Consider the following 16,107-nt stretch of genomic DNA (forward strand, 5'->3'; position numbering starts at 1 on the left):
AGGACCCGAGGGGTAATCATACAGTTCCTGCAGCCACTCCCTCGCGCTTTGAAGCCATACCTTTACCTGCGAGGAAGAGAAGATACTTTGGATCAGTTTTCAATGAATTAATTGTACTCTAGGAGATGGGTGTTACTTTCCAGGAGAAGAGACCTTTTTCCCCCTCTACAATGCGCTTCAATCGATACGACACGCTATTTCGTGAATTTTTTTTCTTTTTTTTTCCTTTCCTTTTAAAGTCGAGAGAAATATAAGTTGAGACTCAGTCAGTGACAAACGATTACACGGAATATGTTACTCAATTCATAGTTATTATGAGAAGTAATCTTTTCTGAGTAATTACGGGGAATATGAATTTTTTTCTTACCTCAATCAAACATCATTTATCTTCCAGCTCTCTGAGACAAGAATTTCATAAGAGAATTGTCTCTCAATGAAAAATTAATTCAATATTTGTTTGCTGTTGAAATTTTATCCTCTCGCTTTGTACGACGATTTGTCTTGCAAAGCGAGAGAAAATTAAATTTTAATTCTTTTTCCAAATGTCAAAAGAGGTTCTCTTTTTGTTGTGAAAAAAAATTATATTGAATTATAATCCGTTTTCCTCTCTCTAATTCTCAATTTCGATTTCAGGTATCTGGACCTTTGATCGATTCTGCGGCAAGGCGAGGAATGGATCATCGCTTATCGAAGATTGTCTGAGATAATGACCAAGGAGAACCGCAACGATCAGAGGATCTTTCATGGACGGATATCTGCAGCTCGATGAACTTGGGCTGGTCTGGTGCGTTAAAGTCTCCGCACACCTATCCGTTCCCGAGGAAGAGAAAACCAAGAAAAAAATCCAGTGCTTTTAATAATAATAAGACTTTTGGTCAGTTCGTCAATAAAAGAAGAATTAGGTGCAATCAAGATAAATCGATCCATTCTAGTGATATAGGAAATTTGAAGAAATTTGTGATAAAAATAGTTGATTAAGTAGTAATTTTGAATTGTTGGAGAGTACTTAATTTACACACTACTGGAATATCCAATGGGAATGAAAGAATAGAAAATTCTTTCCCGAAAACAATTTTCCAATGGCTCTAATAATGTTCAGAACACTCGTGCCATTTGTGCTGATCTCCTTGGTTTCCGCATTGGGTACAAACGACGGTGGGCCCAACAGTCCAGTGTTCAATTTGGACGGTACAGCCTTTGAGAAAAATATTGCGGCGATATTCAATAAAGTAGCGCACAGTTCAGCGACGACAAAGCGAAGTGTCCCCGCCTTCGAGCCTCAGGTGTCGGCGAGCACAACACTCTCGACAGTGCCCTCGCCACTCTCGACGACCTGGACAGCGCCGTCGGTTCGGAGTCCGGCGTCACGAGCGACACCCTCGCCCGTCTTTCGAGAGCAGCCGTCCTACGCACCGCCGTCTAAGTCATTCTTCACACCCCCATTGCCGCCGGAACTCTCGAATCCCTTCGCCGACAAGCCGACCCTGAGGGGGACGCACTACGATCCCCACGTGATTCAGAGGAGGCCGGTGCCGCCGCCGAGTGGCACTCCAGCGCAGGAGAGAATACCGATAAGACCTCCGGATCTTGTTCAAGGTCCCTCGCAAACTCCCGAGCGCCCCGTCACCAAAACAAGTAAAACACACAATTTAAGTAAGGAGCAAAAAAATTACGAGGCCTCTGAACCAGAGAGGCGAAATATCTCCAATGAATTTGCGCCCACTTTACATTATCCCAGTATTTCGAGAATTCTGTCGGGAAGTAATGGCAGGAAGCAAGACATTCCAGAAATTCTCCTTAAGCCATTGCCAACAAAGAGTCCAGTGCAAAATATCTCGCCAATCTCCACAACTGAGAGGACGACGTCAACAAGCACAATTAGAACGACAACAACCATGTCCAATTCCGTGACAAATCCCATCATATTTAATTTGCCGAATACGAGGCGACAGGATGAGGACGAGGACGAAGATGATATGGATCGGGTAAATTTACTTTTTACATTTCATTCCATTTTATCGTCACATTTTTCATTCCATTTTCAGGGCTTGAACTAGGTCCGTAAATCCCGTAAAAGTCCGTCATTTTTATTAAAAAAAGGTCCGTAAAGTTCGTAAATTGTACGATATAATTTGGAGAATTTTAATTATTTTTAATACAATTTTAATCAAAATCTTCGAAAAATGTAATTATTCTTAAATTTTTTTTTTAAATTCGTCAAAACAATTCAATTATTTAAAAATTTATTGATAAAATTCTTTATAAGAATTCAATTTTAAGAAATATTCAATTATTCAATAAATTATTTAATTTTGTATTTAAATAATTGGATTCTTGTAGAATGTTCTATTAAAAATTGATTAAAAAATGAATTTCAATTAAAATTTGAAATAATAATTGAATATTAAACTCTAAATTTGAATTAGTAAAAATGCTTTCTAATTTGAATTAGTGACTGACTTTTTGCATTTGAATTATAGCAAATTTTACCAATAAATAGTCGTTTCTACTAATTTAATAGTAAAATTTACTAATTCAAATGAGGTCTTGGATCCAATAACTCGCCCGACGCTCGGAGGAACGCGCAACTGCCAGTCAGTGAGCAGTGAGCGCCTCTGGGCGACTCACTGTTACCCGACTGGTATTAGCGCGTGACTTCGAGCGTCGGGCGAGTTATTGGATCCAAGGCCTCAAATGTAAAAAGTCAGTCACTAATTCCAAAATAGTAAACATTTTTACTAATTCAAATTTAAAGAGAAAGTATTATAGCGTGAATTTTTAGAAATAATTGAATTTTGAAAAGGTTTGAAATTATAATCTTTGAAAGTTTGAATTTTTCATACTTTTAACTAACAATTCTGTAAAATAATTTTTTTTAAAGTTTAATGGAACTTTTTTGCAATTATTTCAAGTTTTTATTTTCTAATATATATTTAATTGAAGAATTTCCGAATAATCGATGAAATTCCGTAAAATTGTATTGTAAACAAAAGGATTTGAAAATTTTCAAAAAAATTTTTCAAAAATTATTAAAAATAATTAATTTAATGATTTTATCAGTCGGTCATCTTTAATTATTATTATAAAACATGAAGATAACGATTGCTCCGAGTCGAAGACTCGGAGTGATCGATATCTTCATGTTTTATAAAAATTTTTCTGAAAATAATTGTATAATTTCAAAAAGGTTTGAATTTGAAATTTTTGAAAATCTTAATTCTTATGGAAAAATAATAATATATTAATATAGGTATAATAATTAATTTTTTGTGAGAAAGTTTAATTGCGGATTTTTTTTTTTGAAATTATTTCAAGTTTTTATTTTCTTATATATATATTTAATTAAAGGATTTACGAATAATTGAAATTTTGTAAAATCGAATTATAATCAAATTAATTTGAAAATTCTCAATGAACTTTTTCAAAAATTATTAAAAATAATGGATTTGTAGAAGACTTTTAGTTAAAAACACGAAAAAAAAATTTAATTTTGGAAAAGTTACAAATTATTGTAAAAATTCAATTATTTTGAAGAATAATAATATTCTTCGCAAAAATTTTTTTTATTAATATTTTAATAAATTACCAAATACAATAAAAATTAAAAATTCCATAGAAATTTTCTTGATCATAAAAACAATAATTTCTAGTATTTATTTACAGAAAATTTTTTTCATTATAAAAGTCAAATATTTAAGAATTAATTTTTTTATAAATATTTTTTTGTTTAAAACAATTAATTATTTGGGTGCTTCTTTTTTTATGAAAATTTTTAGAATTTTAATTGGTATCAAAACCTTTTATTATATTCAACAGCATGACTGATAAATGAAAATCTAGTTAAACTAAAATTTTATCATTCAAACTTTGAGTATAAGCGAAATTCTATTAAATATAAAACTAAATCAGCCGCTACTTTTCATTCTGGAAATATTAAAAGTTTGTTAAGGGCATTTGAACCATGATGACGTCACAGATTTAAAACTAATGCTTTGCACAAACTGTGACGTCATCAAGGTTCAAATCCCCTTAAATAAAATTTTCAAATAAATTAATTTGTTAAATGAATTTTCATTAGACAATTTCATTTCATTTCGTGTTAAGTAAAAACTCACTCATATTAATTCACCTTTATAAAATTGGACTAAATTTAAAAATCTGGAATTTCGGGAATTTGGACATTTTTTAAGACAAAATTTGATTGGGTGTAATTTTTGTTTAGATGAATTATTATTTAATCAAAATTTCATTGGTATTTTACAATTGTAAAATTATCTTTTAATCAAATTGACGATCTTTTTTGAACCGCATTGCTAATCAATAATTGAGCGAATTCCCGTTTCACTGAAATGCACTTTAACTGAACTTTTGCTTTGACAAAACTTCCATTTTATTGAATTTCCATTTGTTTGAATAAATTTTTTGATTAATTGGAAATTATCAAAGAACAAAAATTATTTCGTAATTTTTGAATTTTCGATTAAAAAATACTTTGGTCAACTATTTTTTTGACAAGTAGTAAATTCGAAAAATATTTCACCAAGTATTTGCAAATTCTGTAATTTAGAAATTTACTTTAGTTAGAAATTCGGACAAAAATTCAATTAAGTGACAATTCAGTTTAACGAAAATTTGACTAAAAGCAAATTCGATCAAATGGAAAATTTGTCAACATATTTGTGAACTTTCTTCTCTTTTCTCTAGAATTAAATTTTTTAATAGATTAATTATCTATTAAAATATTTAATTTGACAATTATCTAGTAATAATTAATTTTTTAGTAACTTATTTCTGATAATTAAATTTGTAGTAAGTAATACATAATAATAATTTGCTATTCCGTGAACAGAAAGTGTTGTCTTTTGTTTTTCTATAATAATGAATGTTTTTAACTGATGTTTAAAATGGTAAATACATGTAATTTTTTCAAGAAATCATTATCATTTTGTAAATTCTTATAAATTTAATGAAATTCTGAAACTTAGTATTTTTATTTCTTTTGGCAAATTCAGTCTCCTTTAAAATGATAATTCAATAAACTTTTAAAAAATCCCGTATTTTCTACATTTTTTAATACTCTTGCCGTTCCTGTTACGCAGAATTGGGTACTTTGTATTTATTTAAGAAAAAATAATACTTATAAATTCTATTAAAAATTTCTTTCCTTCAATTATCAACATTTCAATGTTTTCAATATATTTTTCGGATGAATACTAACAATTATTAGGGTAGGCGAACACTTTTTCTAAAAAAATATGTATTTTCTAATCCTTTTTGTTTAAAAAGGGCGATTTCTAATTAGATCTGTTTTCTGAAAAAAGTTTTTCTAAAAAGTTATAATTTCTAATGTTTATTTTCCTAAAATTTATAAAATTCCATAATTTTGATAAAAATTAGAAAATTGTTAAAAACTTAAGTTTAAGAAATAAAAACTATATTACATATTTTCTGTTTCTTAATCACAATTCTGTTTTCAAAATTATAAGTTTCTTTTTGAAAATGAAGAAAAAATATTATAAAATTACTATTTCTTATCAGAATTTGTTAACAAAATTCTGTTCTTCTTTGAAAAAAAATAATTTGCATCATTTTTACACCAAAATTTCCAAAGTTAATATATTTATAAAAAATTTTAAATATCTTTAGGAAAGAAATATCTTTAATTTCTATTTGTTAATTACGATATTTTTAACTGGATTATTTTAAAATTTTGTTAAAAAAAAATTTTTTTTAGAAAACACGATTTAGAAAAACTATACGCCAACCATTATTAGAAACAATAAGAATGAAAATTAAAATATTTGAAGAAATTATAATTTAAATCTTTTGAGTTTGAATTTTATTACATTTATATGAGCTTAAAAAATGTTTGAAGAATTTCATGAGAAAATTACATGTATAAAAATTACATTTGAAACTTGAGTTGAGTAGAGGCATGTTTTTTCACTTGGTAATTATATTTATTTTAATAACAGAAGCCATTAAAAAAATCGCAAAGGATCCAAGGCAAGGAAAGTAGTAATTTTAATTTTTTTCACGGATTTTCTAAAAATCCCGCTATTTAAACTAAATTATAATTTCCACGCCTTGGAAGCAATTTTTTTCGTTTGCTAATTATTTATTTTAATGTTAGAAGTCGTTAAAAAATTTGCAAGAGGATTGAAGGAGGGGAAAGCAGTGATTTTGATTTGTTTTCAATAATGATTTATTTTATATTCTAGGATTTCTGAAAAGTCCGTGACAGAAAATAAAAATTACTGCTTTCCCCGCCTTGGATCCTCTTGCAATTTTTTAAATGGCTTCTGAGGCGTGGAAATAATAATTTATTTGAAAAACCGAGATTTTTTAAAAAATCATAACTATTATAAACATGGAACAATATAAGTTAAATTTATTAAACTTTTTCTGTGGAAAGCAGGTATAGGAAGATTGCTACCGTGATAATTCTTTAAATCATTCACGCGCGCATTGCACGCGTAGGATTTTGCTAGTTACGAATAATTGAGAAATTGGTTAAGAATATTTGAAAATCGTTGTCAATTAAAGTCTACTTATTAAGTTTATTTATCTAAAAGTTTATAAGTTTTAGAAGTTCATTTAAATGTGGTTTTCTTAAGAATTATCACAAGAAATTGTGGAATCTTTTCTAAATATTGATTTTCAATAGATGAGTTTTGTTTTTAAAGGATAAATTTAATTGCTTAAATTTATTTGCCATTGCGAAAAGTTGGTTGATAATCGCTCATTAAATACTTGATTTCCAATAAATTTATAATCTGAATTTTAATCATTTTTTCATATCGTAATTAATGGAACAATTAGTTGAATTTATTCTCCAATTGAAAGTATATTATAATCCTCAATTTTATTTCTATATAAAAATTTAATAAGCGTGAAATAATTCACTGTTTCTGAGATTATAAAAATAATTTATATTTTTTTTGATTAAAATCATTTTTCTTTAAGTGAAAAATAATTTATATGGAAAAATTATTATGACTTATTTGTCAAGATTGACAAATTGATTTCCACTCCACTGTCGTTAAAATTTCTTCTTAAAATGGATATTTTAGGTCAAATTGTAATTCTAAAGTGTATTAATATTTCTTTAATATATATATTTCCTGTTTCAATTGTATATTTAGCATTCGAGTTTTAGTCACTTTTGTAATTTAAATAAGTTTAATTATAAATTGAAACATCTTTATTAAAATTAGCTTCATTTGAATGGTGGGAAAAAGGAAATTCTGAAAATGAATTAGTTATTTTGGATATATCATTTCAAAAATTAAGCTCAATTCCCAAATGATTTTTCAAACTTGATCTGAGAATAATCCTAGAACGATGAAAAGTTTACACCGTCAACAAAGTGGAGATTGTTAAAAGTGTCGACAATCTCTGTCTACCCTGCATAGTATTAAAACTTGTTTTCAAACTTTCATCGTAGTGCTTCATAAGTCCATATTCCTTAGAGCATACCGAGTTTCTAATTTTAGCACATTTCCATCTCAACTACTTGTTTGCTTTTCTTTACATATGCAGAAAAAATATTCTTCCTCTCGACACATGCAAAAGTGTTGCTTTGATTTCTGATTCTTCTCTTATTTTGCTCCATTCTTCAATTTATAATTCATACCCTCTTTGCTCCTGACCTTGAAAACTTTATTATGTTAAATATTTCCATTTCGTCTTAACTTGAAAGAAGATTTTTCCTTTTTTTATTCTATTTATTATAATTTTTCTTTTCGTGGTATTAATTTGATTTTTATTTTCAGGACCAGAAGAACTACAACGAAAATATATTCAAGACTGAGAATATTGAGACGGTGGATGGAGAACGACTACTTTATCCACATCCGCAACCTCCGAATCCTTCGAAGGAAGGACCAATTGAGGATGATCGTGTGATACCACACAGGGATCCATTTCCCCTGGATCCAAGTTGGAGGATCGCTTGGTCACTTCACGTCTATATCGCCGCTATCAGCTTTACTCTTATGGCACTTTATTCGATATATAAAATAGTTCGCTTCAACGACGCTACGAATCTCTTCACACAATCGTACTTTCTCACAGTGCATTTGCTCCTGACAACTGTATGCACTCTAAGGTGTTTTCATCTCTTCTACGATGCAAACAATCTCTCGGGTACATTGCACAGTTCACTGTCCGGAGTTCTGATGTATCTGCCATCGCCAATGCTCTCTACGGCTTTCGCGACTCTTGTTCTCTACATGACGAGATGCTCGGAAGCGCCTTCATTCAATAATAAATATTTTTCCCCAACATCAGTCGCATCCTACGCAATTGTACACGTTGTCCTCTGCATTTCGCTCCACATTTCGAGTCCACTGCTCGGCTACCATGACGAGGCGAAAATTCTCCCCCTCATCTGTCAATGCATCTACATAATCGTCTGCATGGTACTTGGACTGTGCTACATGTACGTCTATCGTGTGATCCGATCACAAATTCATATAACGACGAACAAGAGTATAAACAATCACGTAGCGGCCGATCCCTTGGCCATGGCGCTTAATACCGCAATCACGACATCAATAGCGACTGCTCTCTTGTTCATTCTCATGGGATCGGTTCAGCTTTTCGACTGCATCTTCGGTGTTCAGGAGATGTCGACGCTGTACCATCATTCCTGGCTCTGGTGGGGCTGGCAGTCTTCCGTCCGTCTACTGGAACTCACAATGTGCGGTTTGATGGCTTGGGTCTCGAGTCTGTCGCAGTATCCACTGCGCGAGAAACAACTGCAGCAGCACTCGGCACACTCGGGCTTTGCCCTTTTCCCCTGCGGCAGTTCAACGTCCACTGAAAATATGGACGACGTACTGTACCCGGCAATATGCAGTACCAATCAGGCCATTCAAAATTACACAATGAGAACTGGAAAACAAGTCTATGACGACAGTTATCCATTGAATACTCTGCCGGAGCATCTCAATATCACCGGCACATTCGAGAGACATTCAATTAGAAAATCAGGGACCATGGGACACTTTCCCCACGAGGGAAGGGGATCAATGAGTCGACACGGGAACGGCGTGCAGACAATGAGGAACCTCGACACACGCGGTAGGCACACGCCGACGCAGGCGGGATTGCACGAGCAGGCCTCGGCCACGGGCTCAACGATGCTGGTCGCCGAGGATGGATTCGTCAGGTTTCGCAGCCTTGGCGGTGAGGAGGAGGAGATGTCCGACTCGCAGAGTATTATCGGCACACATGGCAGAGGAAGCTCACTGGCGGGAAGTGTTAGATATAATGCAAGGCATCCCAATGCAGTGCCACATTCACATTCTCATCAGCATGCTGTTCAACATGCACATCAGCATCATCACTCGATGCAGCAGCACTCGCACCCGAATCAGGGACAATATCAGGCACACCATCCTATGCATCATCAGGTGTATAATAATACGTAGGTGTTAAGAGCCGCGGGAGTCTTAGCGGCCGTTAATCCCTGCTCCTGGTGTCGCTCGTCTGATAGGTAAGCATCTTCTCAGTTTTTAATTTAAAAATTTCATAGTTTACATTTATGAGCGCGAAAAATCGAATAAGTGATTCTCTAAAATTCATTAGATCGATTTTCTTTTTTTCCTTTAGAGTCAATTTCAATTTAGCCGATTACTGGAGAATTTATATTGAACGGAATTATCATTCGAACGACTCTCATTGAACAGAAGTTCTATAATTGAAATTTTATACAGAGAATAATCAAGTTCAATGGATTTAGGAGAATTTTCATTCAACGGAATTTATGTTTAACAGAGTTTCGATATAGCAGTATTCCAGTGTAACTGAATCTTTTAAGCGTCAAATTTCTCAGCAGAATATTCACTTTGGCAATTTTTATTTAAATTATTTTTTATTCAATTGGACTTTTACTGAATAGAATTTTTCTTTAAATAAAAATATATTTAGAGAAAATTTCTGTTAAGCGAAAATTTATTTTTAAAAAATTATGATAAATGAAAAATTAACTGAAAGAAAATTCTGTTAAATAAAATTTCTGATAAAGAAAAAAAATTCTCTTAAGTAAAAATCAATTTAAAGAATTATTTTGTTAACTAAAAATCCATTTAACTAAACTTTTGATTAACAGATATTTCTATAAATAATGGATTTTGATTTACAAAAATTTTTCTTAAAATGGATTTTTATCTAACAGAACTTTCACTTTACTCGATTTATTTTGTAGAATTTTTATTTAACTCTATTTTACAAATTCTTTATCTAACCAGCTTTTGATTAAATAAACTCTTCATTCAACAGTATAATTGATAAATGAAAATCTAGTTAAATTCAAATTTTATCATACAAACGTTGAGTTAATCAAAATTCTATTAAATATGAAACTAAACTAACCGCTACTTTTCTTTCTGAAAATATCTAAAGTTCGTTAAATAAAATTTTTAAATGTAAAATAAAAATAATTAGCAGATAATGAAATTAATTAGTTTAATGAATTTTTATTTGACAAATTAATTTCATTTTGTGTTAAGTAAAAAGTATTAAATGAAAACAGTTTTAAAGAGAAATTTTATTAACACTACGAAATAAAATTTTTTTTTATATTAATTCAACTTTATAAAATTCGACTAAATTTGAAAATCTGGAATTTTGGGAACTTGGAAGTTTTTTATAACAAAATTCGATTGGTTGGAAATTTAAATCACCAAATTTTAGAAAATACCTTTTTTTCTTAAAAAATTTTTAAATTGATTTCTTAAAATGAATTTTTAATTAACAAAATTTTTGCTTAACAGAGTTTTTACTTAAGGAAATATTTATGTAAATTAATTTTAATTTAATGGAACTTTTGCTTAACAGAATTTTTCTTTAAACGAGTTTTTATTTAAAAGAATTTTCACTTAATAGAATTTTCCCTCAACAAAATTTTTTTTTTAAGAAGTAATTATCATTTCAGAGAAGTTTTACTGAAGAGAATTTCTATTTAACCAAATTTAATCAAAATTAAATTTCAAGTTTCGATCAGTAACTAACTTTTTTGCTTCAATTATTTTAATAATCTTCGATTTTCAAAAAATACTAAATTTTCATATTTGAATAAAAAAAATTCTGTTAACTAAAAGCACCAGAAACTCAAAAATCTAGTTTTTTTAAATTAAAAAATTTTTTAATTTGGTTGCACAGAAAAACTCTGTTACGTAAAAACTCTACTGCACGAAAATTAAAAAAAAATTAAAATTCTAGCACTGAAAAATTTTATTAAATTTAATATTCTACTAAAAAAAATTCGATTGAATAAAAATTCTGTTAGAAATTCGAATTAAAATAAATTGGACTGTAAATTTTCGATTAAAGAAAAATGTTATTATGTGACAATTCTATAAAATAAAAGTTTTCCTTAAATAAAAAATTCCTTTAAAAAAATGAAGTTTTAAAAATTCAGATAAATAAAAATTCTATTAAAAATAAATACGAATTTAAAAAGAGAGTAATATTTGACATGATACGATTGTAAAAAAGTAATAATTTTGTTTAATAAAAATTCGGATAAAGTAAATAAAATTTTAATCAAAGTAAAATTCTTATAAATTTTGTTTCTCGTTTATCGATGAAAATAAAAATTTTCTTTTTCCTTTCTGTTGCAGTGTTTACCAAGAATGTCACCACGTGTAAAATGGTTCAACATCATTCAGTCGAACGAGTGTGTCTGTCGTGATGAGCGACGTGAAAAGAAAATTAAAAAAATTTTATTTAAAGAAAAAGAAAACAAAAATGTAAGATACAATTTGTGTATAAACTAAGTCTTACATTTTTACTTGTCTCATATTTCATACGAAATACGAGAAATTTTAGTCCATCGAAATGATATTTATTTTGACTTTGAAAAAGTCAAGAAAAAACTATAAAATAAGATATAAAAATCGGAAATCTCCGCTTCACTATGGGTAGTCATGTTTTCAAGTTTTCATCTTGTACTTGGCGTATGGTACTTAATGCTACTCTTAACGAGTAATGAAATAAGAGATACGGATATATATTATATTTTTTTTCTTGAAGCCCATAGGATGCTTATATCCAATCAATGTATCCGTCATAGTGCGATTCGGAAAGAAGATAATTGTATATTTCTTCTTTTTTTATTATTTATTTTAATATAATGTAATCGCTAATTATTGCAATTACGTTTTTATTTTCGAGATAATTGCCGAGAAATGTTGTACATCGAGCAATTATATTTAAATTGACTATTTCCGACCAATAATTATGCGTGCTGGAGGAACAAGACTGATTTCCTTAAAATGTTTCATGTAAAGCGTTCATTGAACGGTTTTTGATTTAGAACTTGATAATTTTGTAATTCTTGTTATATGGAAATTTAAAATTGCTTTTTTTTACCATTTCATAGAAAGGTCTTTGACAATTTTTTTATTTTTGTTTTATGGAAAATATGTTTGACTATTTTTCCTAAAGAAAAGATTTTTTAATTTTCATTCAGTGGAAACTCGCAATGGCCAGTGACTAAAAAAATTTGCCTGTTTTCTGCTGATTTTTTTTTTTAAGAATTCAACGAGTACTTAAAATGGGTTTGATTTGATAGTCAAGAAAAAAAATCCAGTCAGTAAAACTGACGACTCTTCTTTTCGAATTGCACTAAAATATACATCATTTACGAATTGAAACGTAAATTCACATAAAAACGTGTACGTGATTTTTTCTAGATATTGATATTGGCCAAACGGGGTCCAAACACGACATTAAAGATTCCAAATCTTTCATAAGTATTCGAATTGAAAATCGTGCTTGTGGTCGAATCGAAAAACATTTTTGTACAGTATAGTAAATTATCGCTCATTAAGTCATAAGATTTAGTTAGCATTTTTCGAAATTAGACTAAGTTATTCTGTAATATATTAAGTTACGTTTCGAATAGATATTATATTTATGAATTGAAGACTTTTGCGAATTTAATATTAATTTAATTAGTATGAATGAGCGAGAGAGAAACGAAATGTATTGAGAAAATGAATGATACTGTGCAAAGGATGAACAATGAGTTAATTTAAGTTTCAAGCACCGGCCAGCATTTTTTTTTAGAAACATTACTTGAAGACTATGGTACAAAGTAGCATTTCTACTTTCAATCAGTACTATTTTATGTCTTGCATATGTTTATATATGTACAATGTAAATAAAGTACACACACGAACACATACACACATTCTTCGTGAGTAAATCTTTAATGACACTTTTTAAGTTCAACTTGAGTGTAATTTCTTGAAATATGCCAGTGTGAAATAATTGTCTCCGTACTCTCCTTTTCTTTATTGTGGTTCTTAAAAATGGATATTTTTATTTTTTCTTTTATATCTCTAACTAGATATATGTTTATTATTTATTTATTTTTTTTTCAAATACAAAGAATTATTTTTTTATTTATTCTTCTACTTCTTCTTTAAATTTTTCCATTGAAAAGTTTAAGAATTGTATATGTTTTTTTAAGAACAACAGTAAAAAAGAAATATTCTTATTGTTAAATAATCACACAGTGAAATAGATTTTTGAAATGTTCATTTATAATTGAATAATTTCACGAATGTCAAATATTAGTTTTCTTGCGCTTTAATACTTGTGTTAATGTACTAGCAATAGTTATTCTTCATAACAAATAACCGTTTCCACAATTTATTATTACGAATTCGTAACAATTATGAATTCATAATGAAAATGTTTTTTCATAAATAGATATTATTGTCCCTGACAAATGCCTCGCATTTTCCAGTGCGTAACAAAATACAAAAAAAAAAACTATATGAATTTGTTCTTAAGATTTTTCGATATTTGAAAGAATTTTTATTGATGTCTCGCGATGATAACATGTTAGTATATCGGATTTTAAAGCCCGATCTGTATGGAAAAAAATATATCTCAATATCATATGACAATTGTGTCATGTACTTCTTACATGTATTAATGCAAGTTTTTATCTCAAGTTTTTGAAAGAAAAAAAAAGTTATTAAAATAAACATTCCATCTTTCACACATCGCCTAGAATAAGAAATGCGTAAGAAGGAGAGAAGAGAAAAAAAATGCTTAAATGAACAAATGTGAGTTCTTTGTAAGGGTAAAAACATTTCTGTTTGATTTTAGCAAGTTTAAAAGCGCAGAAATTTTTTAATAAAAAAATATGAAAAAAACGAAGAAAGAAAAAAGTGAGAAATCATAGCTCTTATATAAGCTATTATTATTATAAACGAAATAAAAGATGCTTATGTATTCGGACTCTGTAAAAACTGTATAATAACTGTACAAAATAATAACTATATAAATCATATATAAATCTTTTGTTTTATATTTCACTCCTAACCTGTTAAAATATTTATATTTAAATATAAATTCTATTTTTATATTACAAATTTATTATTAAAGGGTAATTTTTGAGATTTTTTATTATCACAAATACTTTGTTCTTAAAATTGAAAAATTTATCATTTTGAAGCAAATATGAATTCAAAATAATTAAAAATTATTAATTGTGATTATAAATTGAATGCAAATAAACAATTAAAAAATACATCGACTTTTGCTAAAGTATATTTTTAGTTTATAAAGAACCAAAATAAATTTTTTTATTTAATAATAGATTAATTTTACCTTCTTCTATAGAAATAAGAGAACACTTTACCTAATTTGTAGTTTAATTAAAAAGAACTAATTTTATATGCTTTATCTACTTGTACTTGTACTTTGGTCATTATTGATCTAACTGAAGAATAAATAACACTTAAATATTTATTATAATTATTTTTTAATTAGTTTTTCATTTTTATATTCGATAATTATAAATTTTCTCTTTTTAACCCATTTTAATAATTGAGGCCTTGGATCCAATAACTCGCCCGACGCTCGGAGGAACGCGCAACTGCCAGTCAGTGAGCAGTGAGCGCCTCTGGGCCACTCACTGCTACCCGACTGGTATTAGCGCGTGCCTTCGAGCGTCGGGCGAGTTATTCGATCCAAGGCCTCAATTAATGAAATTTATCGAAAATTTACTTAATTAATTTTAAAATTCGGTTTAATCCTGGATTTTTATTATAAAAAATTAATTTTTATAATCTCATTTGTTCACCTTCTTTTTATTTTTTTAACCTCATTTTAAATGGAAATAATAATATTCAGTTTTTTTAATATTCAGGAAAATGAATAAAAAATGTAGGAGTTGAAATAAGTTTTGTAATAATTTATAAATTGAATTTTTAACCGTAATATCTATAGAAAAAATACCTAGAATAATATCCAAACTAGTTAGGGTCATTTGGGGTAAATGTAAACAAGGGGTAAATGTAAACAGTAGATGTTTCAGCTAAATTTACAAATTAAAAAATAAGTACGACGTCAATATTTTTACCTCAGCTCACCTACAAGATGTTCTGAGTATTGCCAATATTTTATTTTGACAATTGGCAATGCCATAGTTTTTAATGCAAAAAAGATTGAAAATCAAAATTTTACTGTTTCAGTATCTTGTCTCGCATTTGCATAAAAATTAATTTAAAAATCAAACAAAAATATGTAATTCTTCCTTATTAATGGCCTAACAAAAACTGACTTTGATTTTTGATTTTCGTCAATTTAGTTAATAAATAATTAAGTGTTTACATTTACCCCGAGAATTCGAAAACTCGGGGTAAATGTAAACAGAACTTGAACTACATTTTAAAAGAAAATAATTGAATAAATTTGCTTCTATTTCACAATTTCATTAATTTGGCAATGTAAAATTACATAGAAAAGGAAATTAGGTCCTCTTTAAAAAAAAAAAAATTTTTTTTAAACTTTGATCAATTTTTAAAAATATTTTTAGGTTCATCCGCCATTTTGAAAATTTAAAATTTGACTTGAAATTCGTATTCAGCGACCTCAAAAACCCCCTAGTAGCCAGATTCAAGCAAATTTGATCAATTTTTAAAAATATTATTTTTAGGTTCATCCGCCATATTGGATCCACCATTTTGAAATTTAAAAATTCGATTTTAGATTCTTATTCAGCAACCTTAAAAACTTCTTTTTATCAAGTTGAATGAAAATCTATTAAAATTTGTTCAAGTTATTCAAGTTTTTACA

The 16,107-nt window shown here is 28.8% G+C and overlaps 1 protein-coding gene across 6 annotated transcripts in view; it reads left to right on the top strand.

Annotated features, from left to right (window-relative positions):
- LOC122504100 overlaps positions 1 to 14,323 on the top strand; it is a 220,141-nt gene extending 205,818 nt beyond the window's left edge. For all 6 annotated transcript variants that reach the window (XM_043615006.1, XM_043615014.1, XM_043615000.1 and 3 more), the window contains 3 exons: positions 634 to 1,985; positions 7,776 to 9,502; positions 11,631 to 14,323. In XM_043615006.1, coding sequence (XP_043470941.1) covers positions 1,080 to 1,985; positions 7,776 to 9,437 — 2,568 coding nt within the window. In that variant the 5' untranslated portion in view covers positions 634 to 1,079 and the 3' untranslated portion in view covers positions 9,438 to 9,502; positions 11,631 to 14,323. The remainder of the gene's footprint in view (positions 1 to 633; positions 1,986 to 7,775; positions 9,503 to 11,630) is intronic.
- The last annotated feature ends 1,784 nt before the right edge of the window (positions 14,324 to 16,107 follow it).

Source organism: Leptopilina heterotoma, unplaced genomic scaffold (genome assembly GCF_015476425.1).
Source record: "Leptopilina heterotoma isolate Lh14 unplaced genomic scaffold, ASM1547642v1 Lhet_11, whole genome shotgun sequence".
Lineage (NCBI taxonomy): Eukaryota > Metazoa > Arthropoda > Insecta > Hymenoptera > Figitidae > Leptopilina > Leptopilina heterotoma.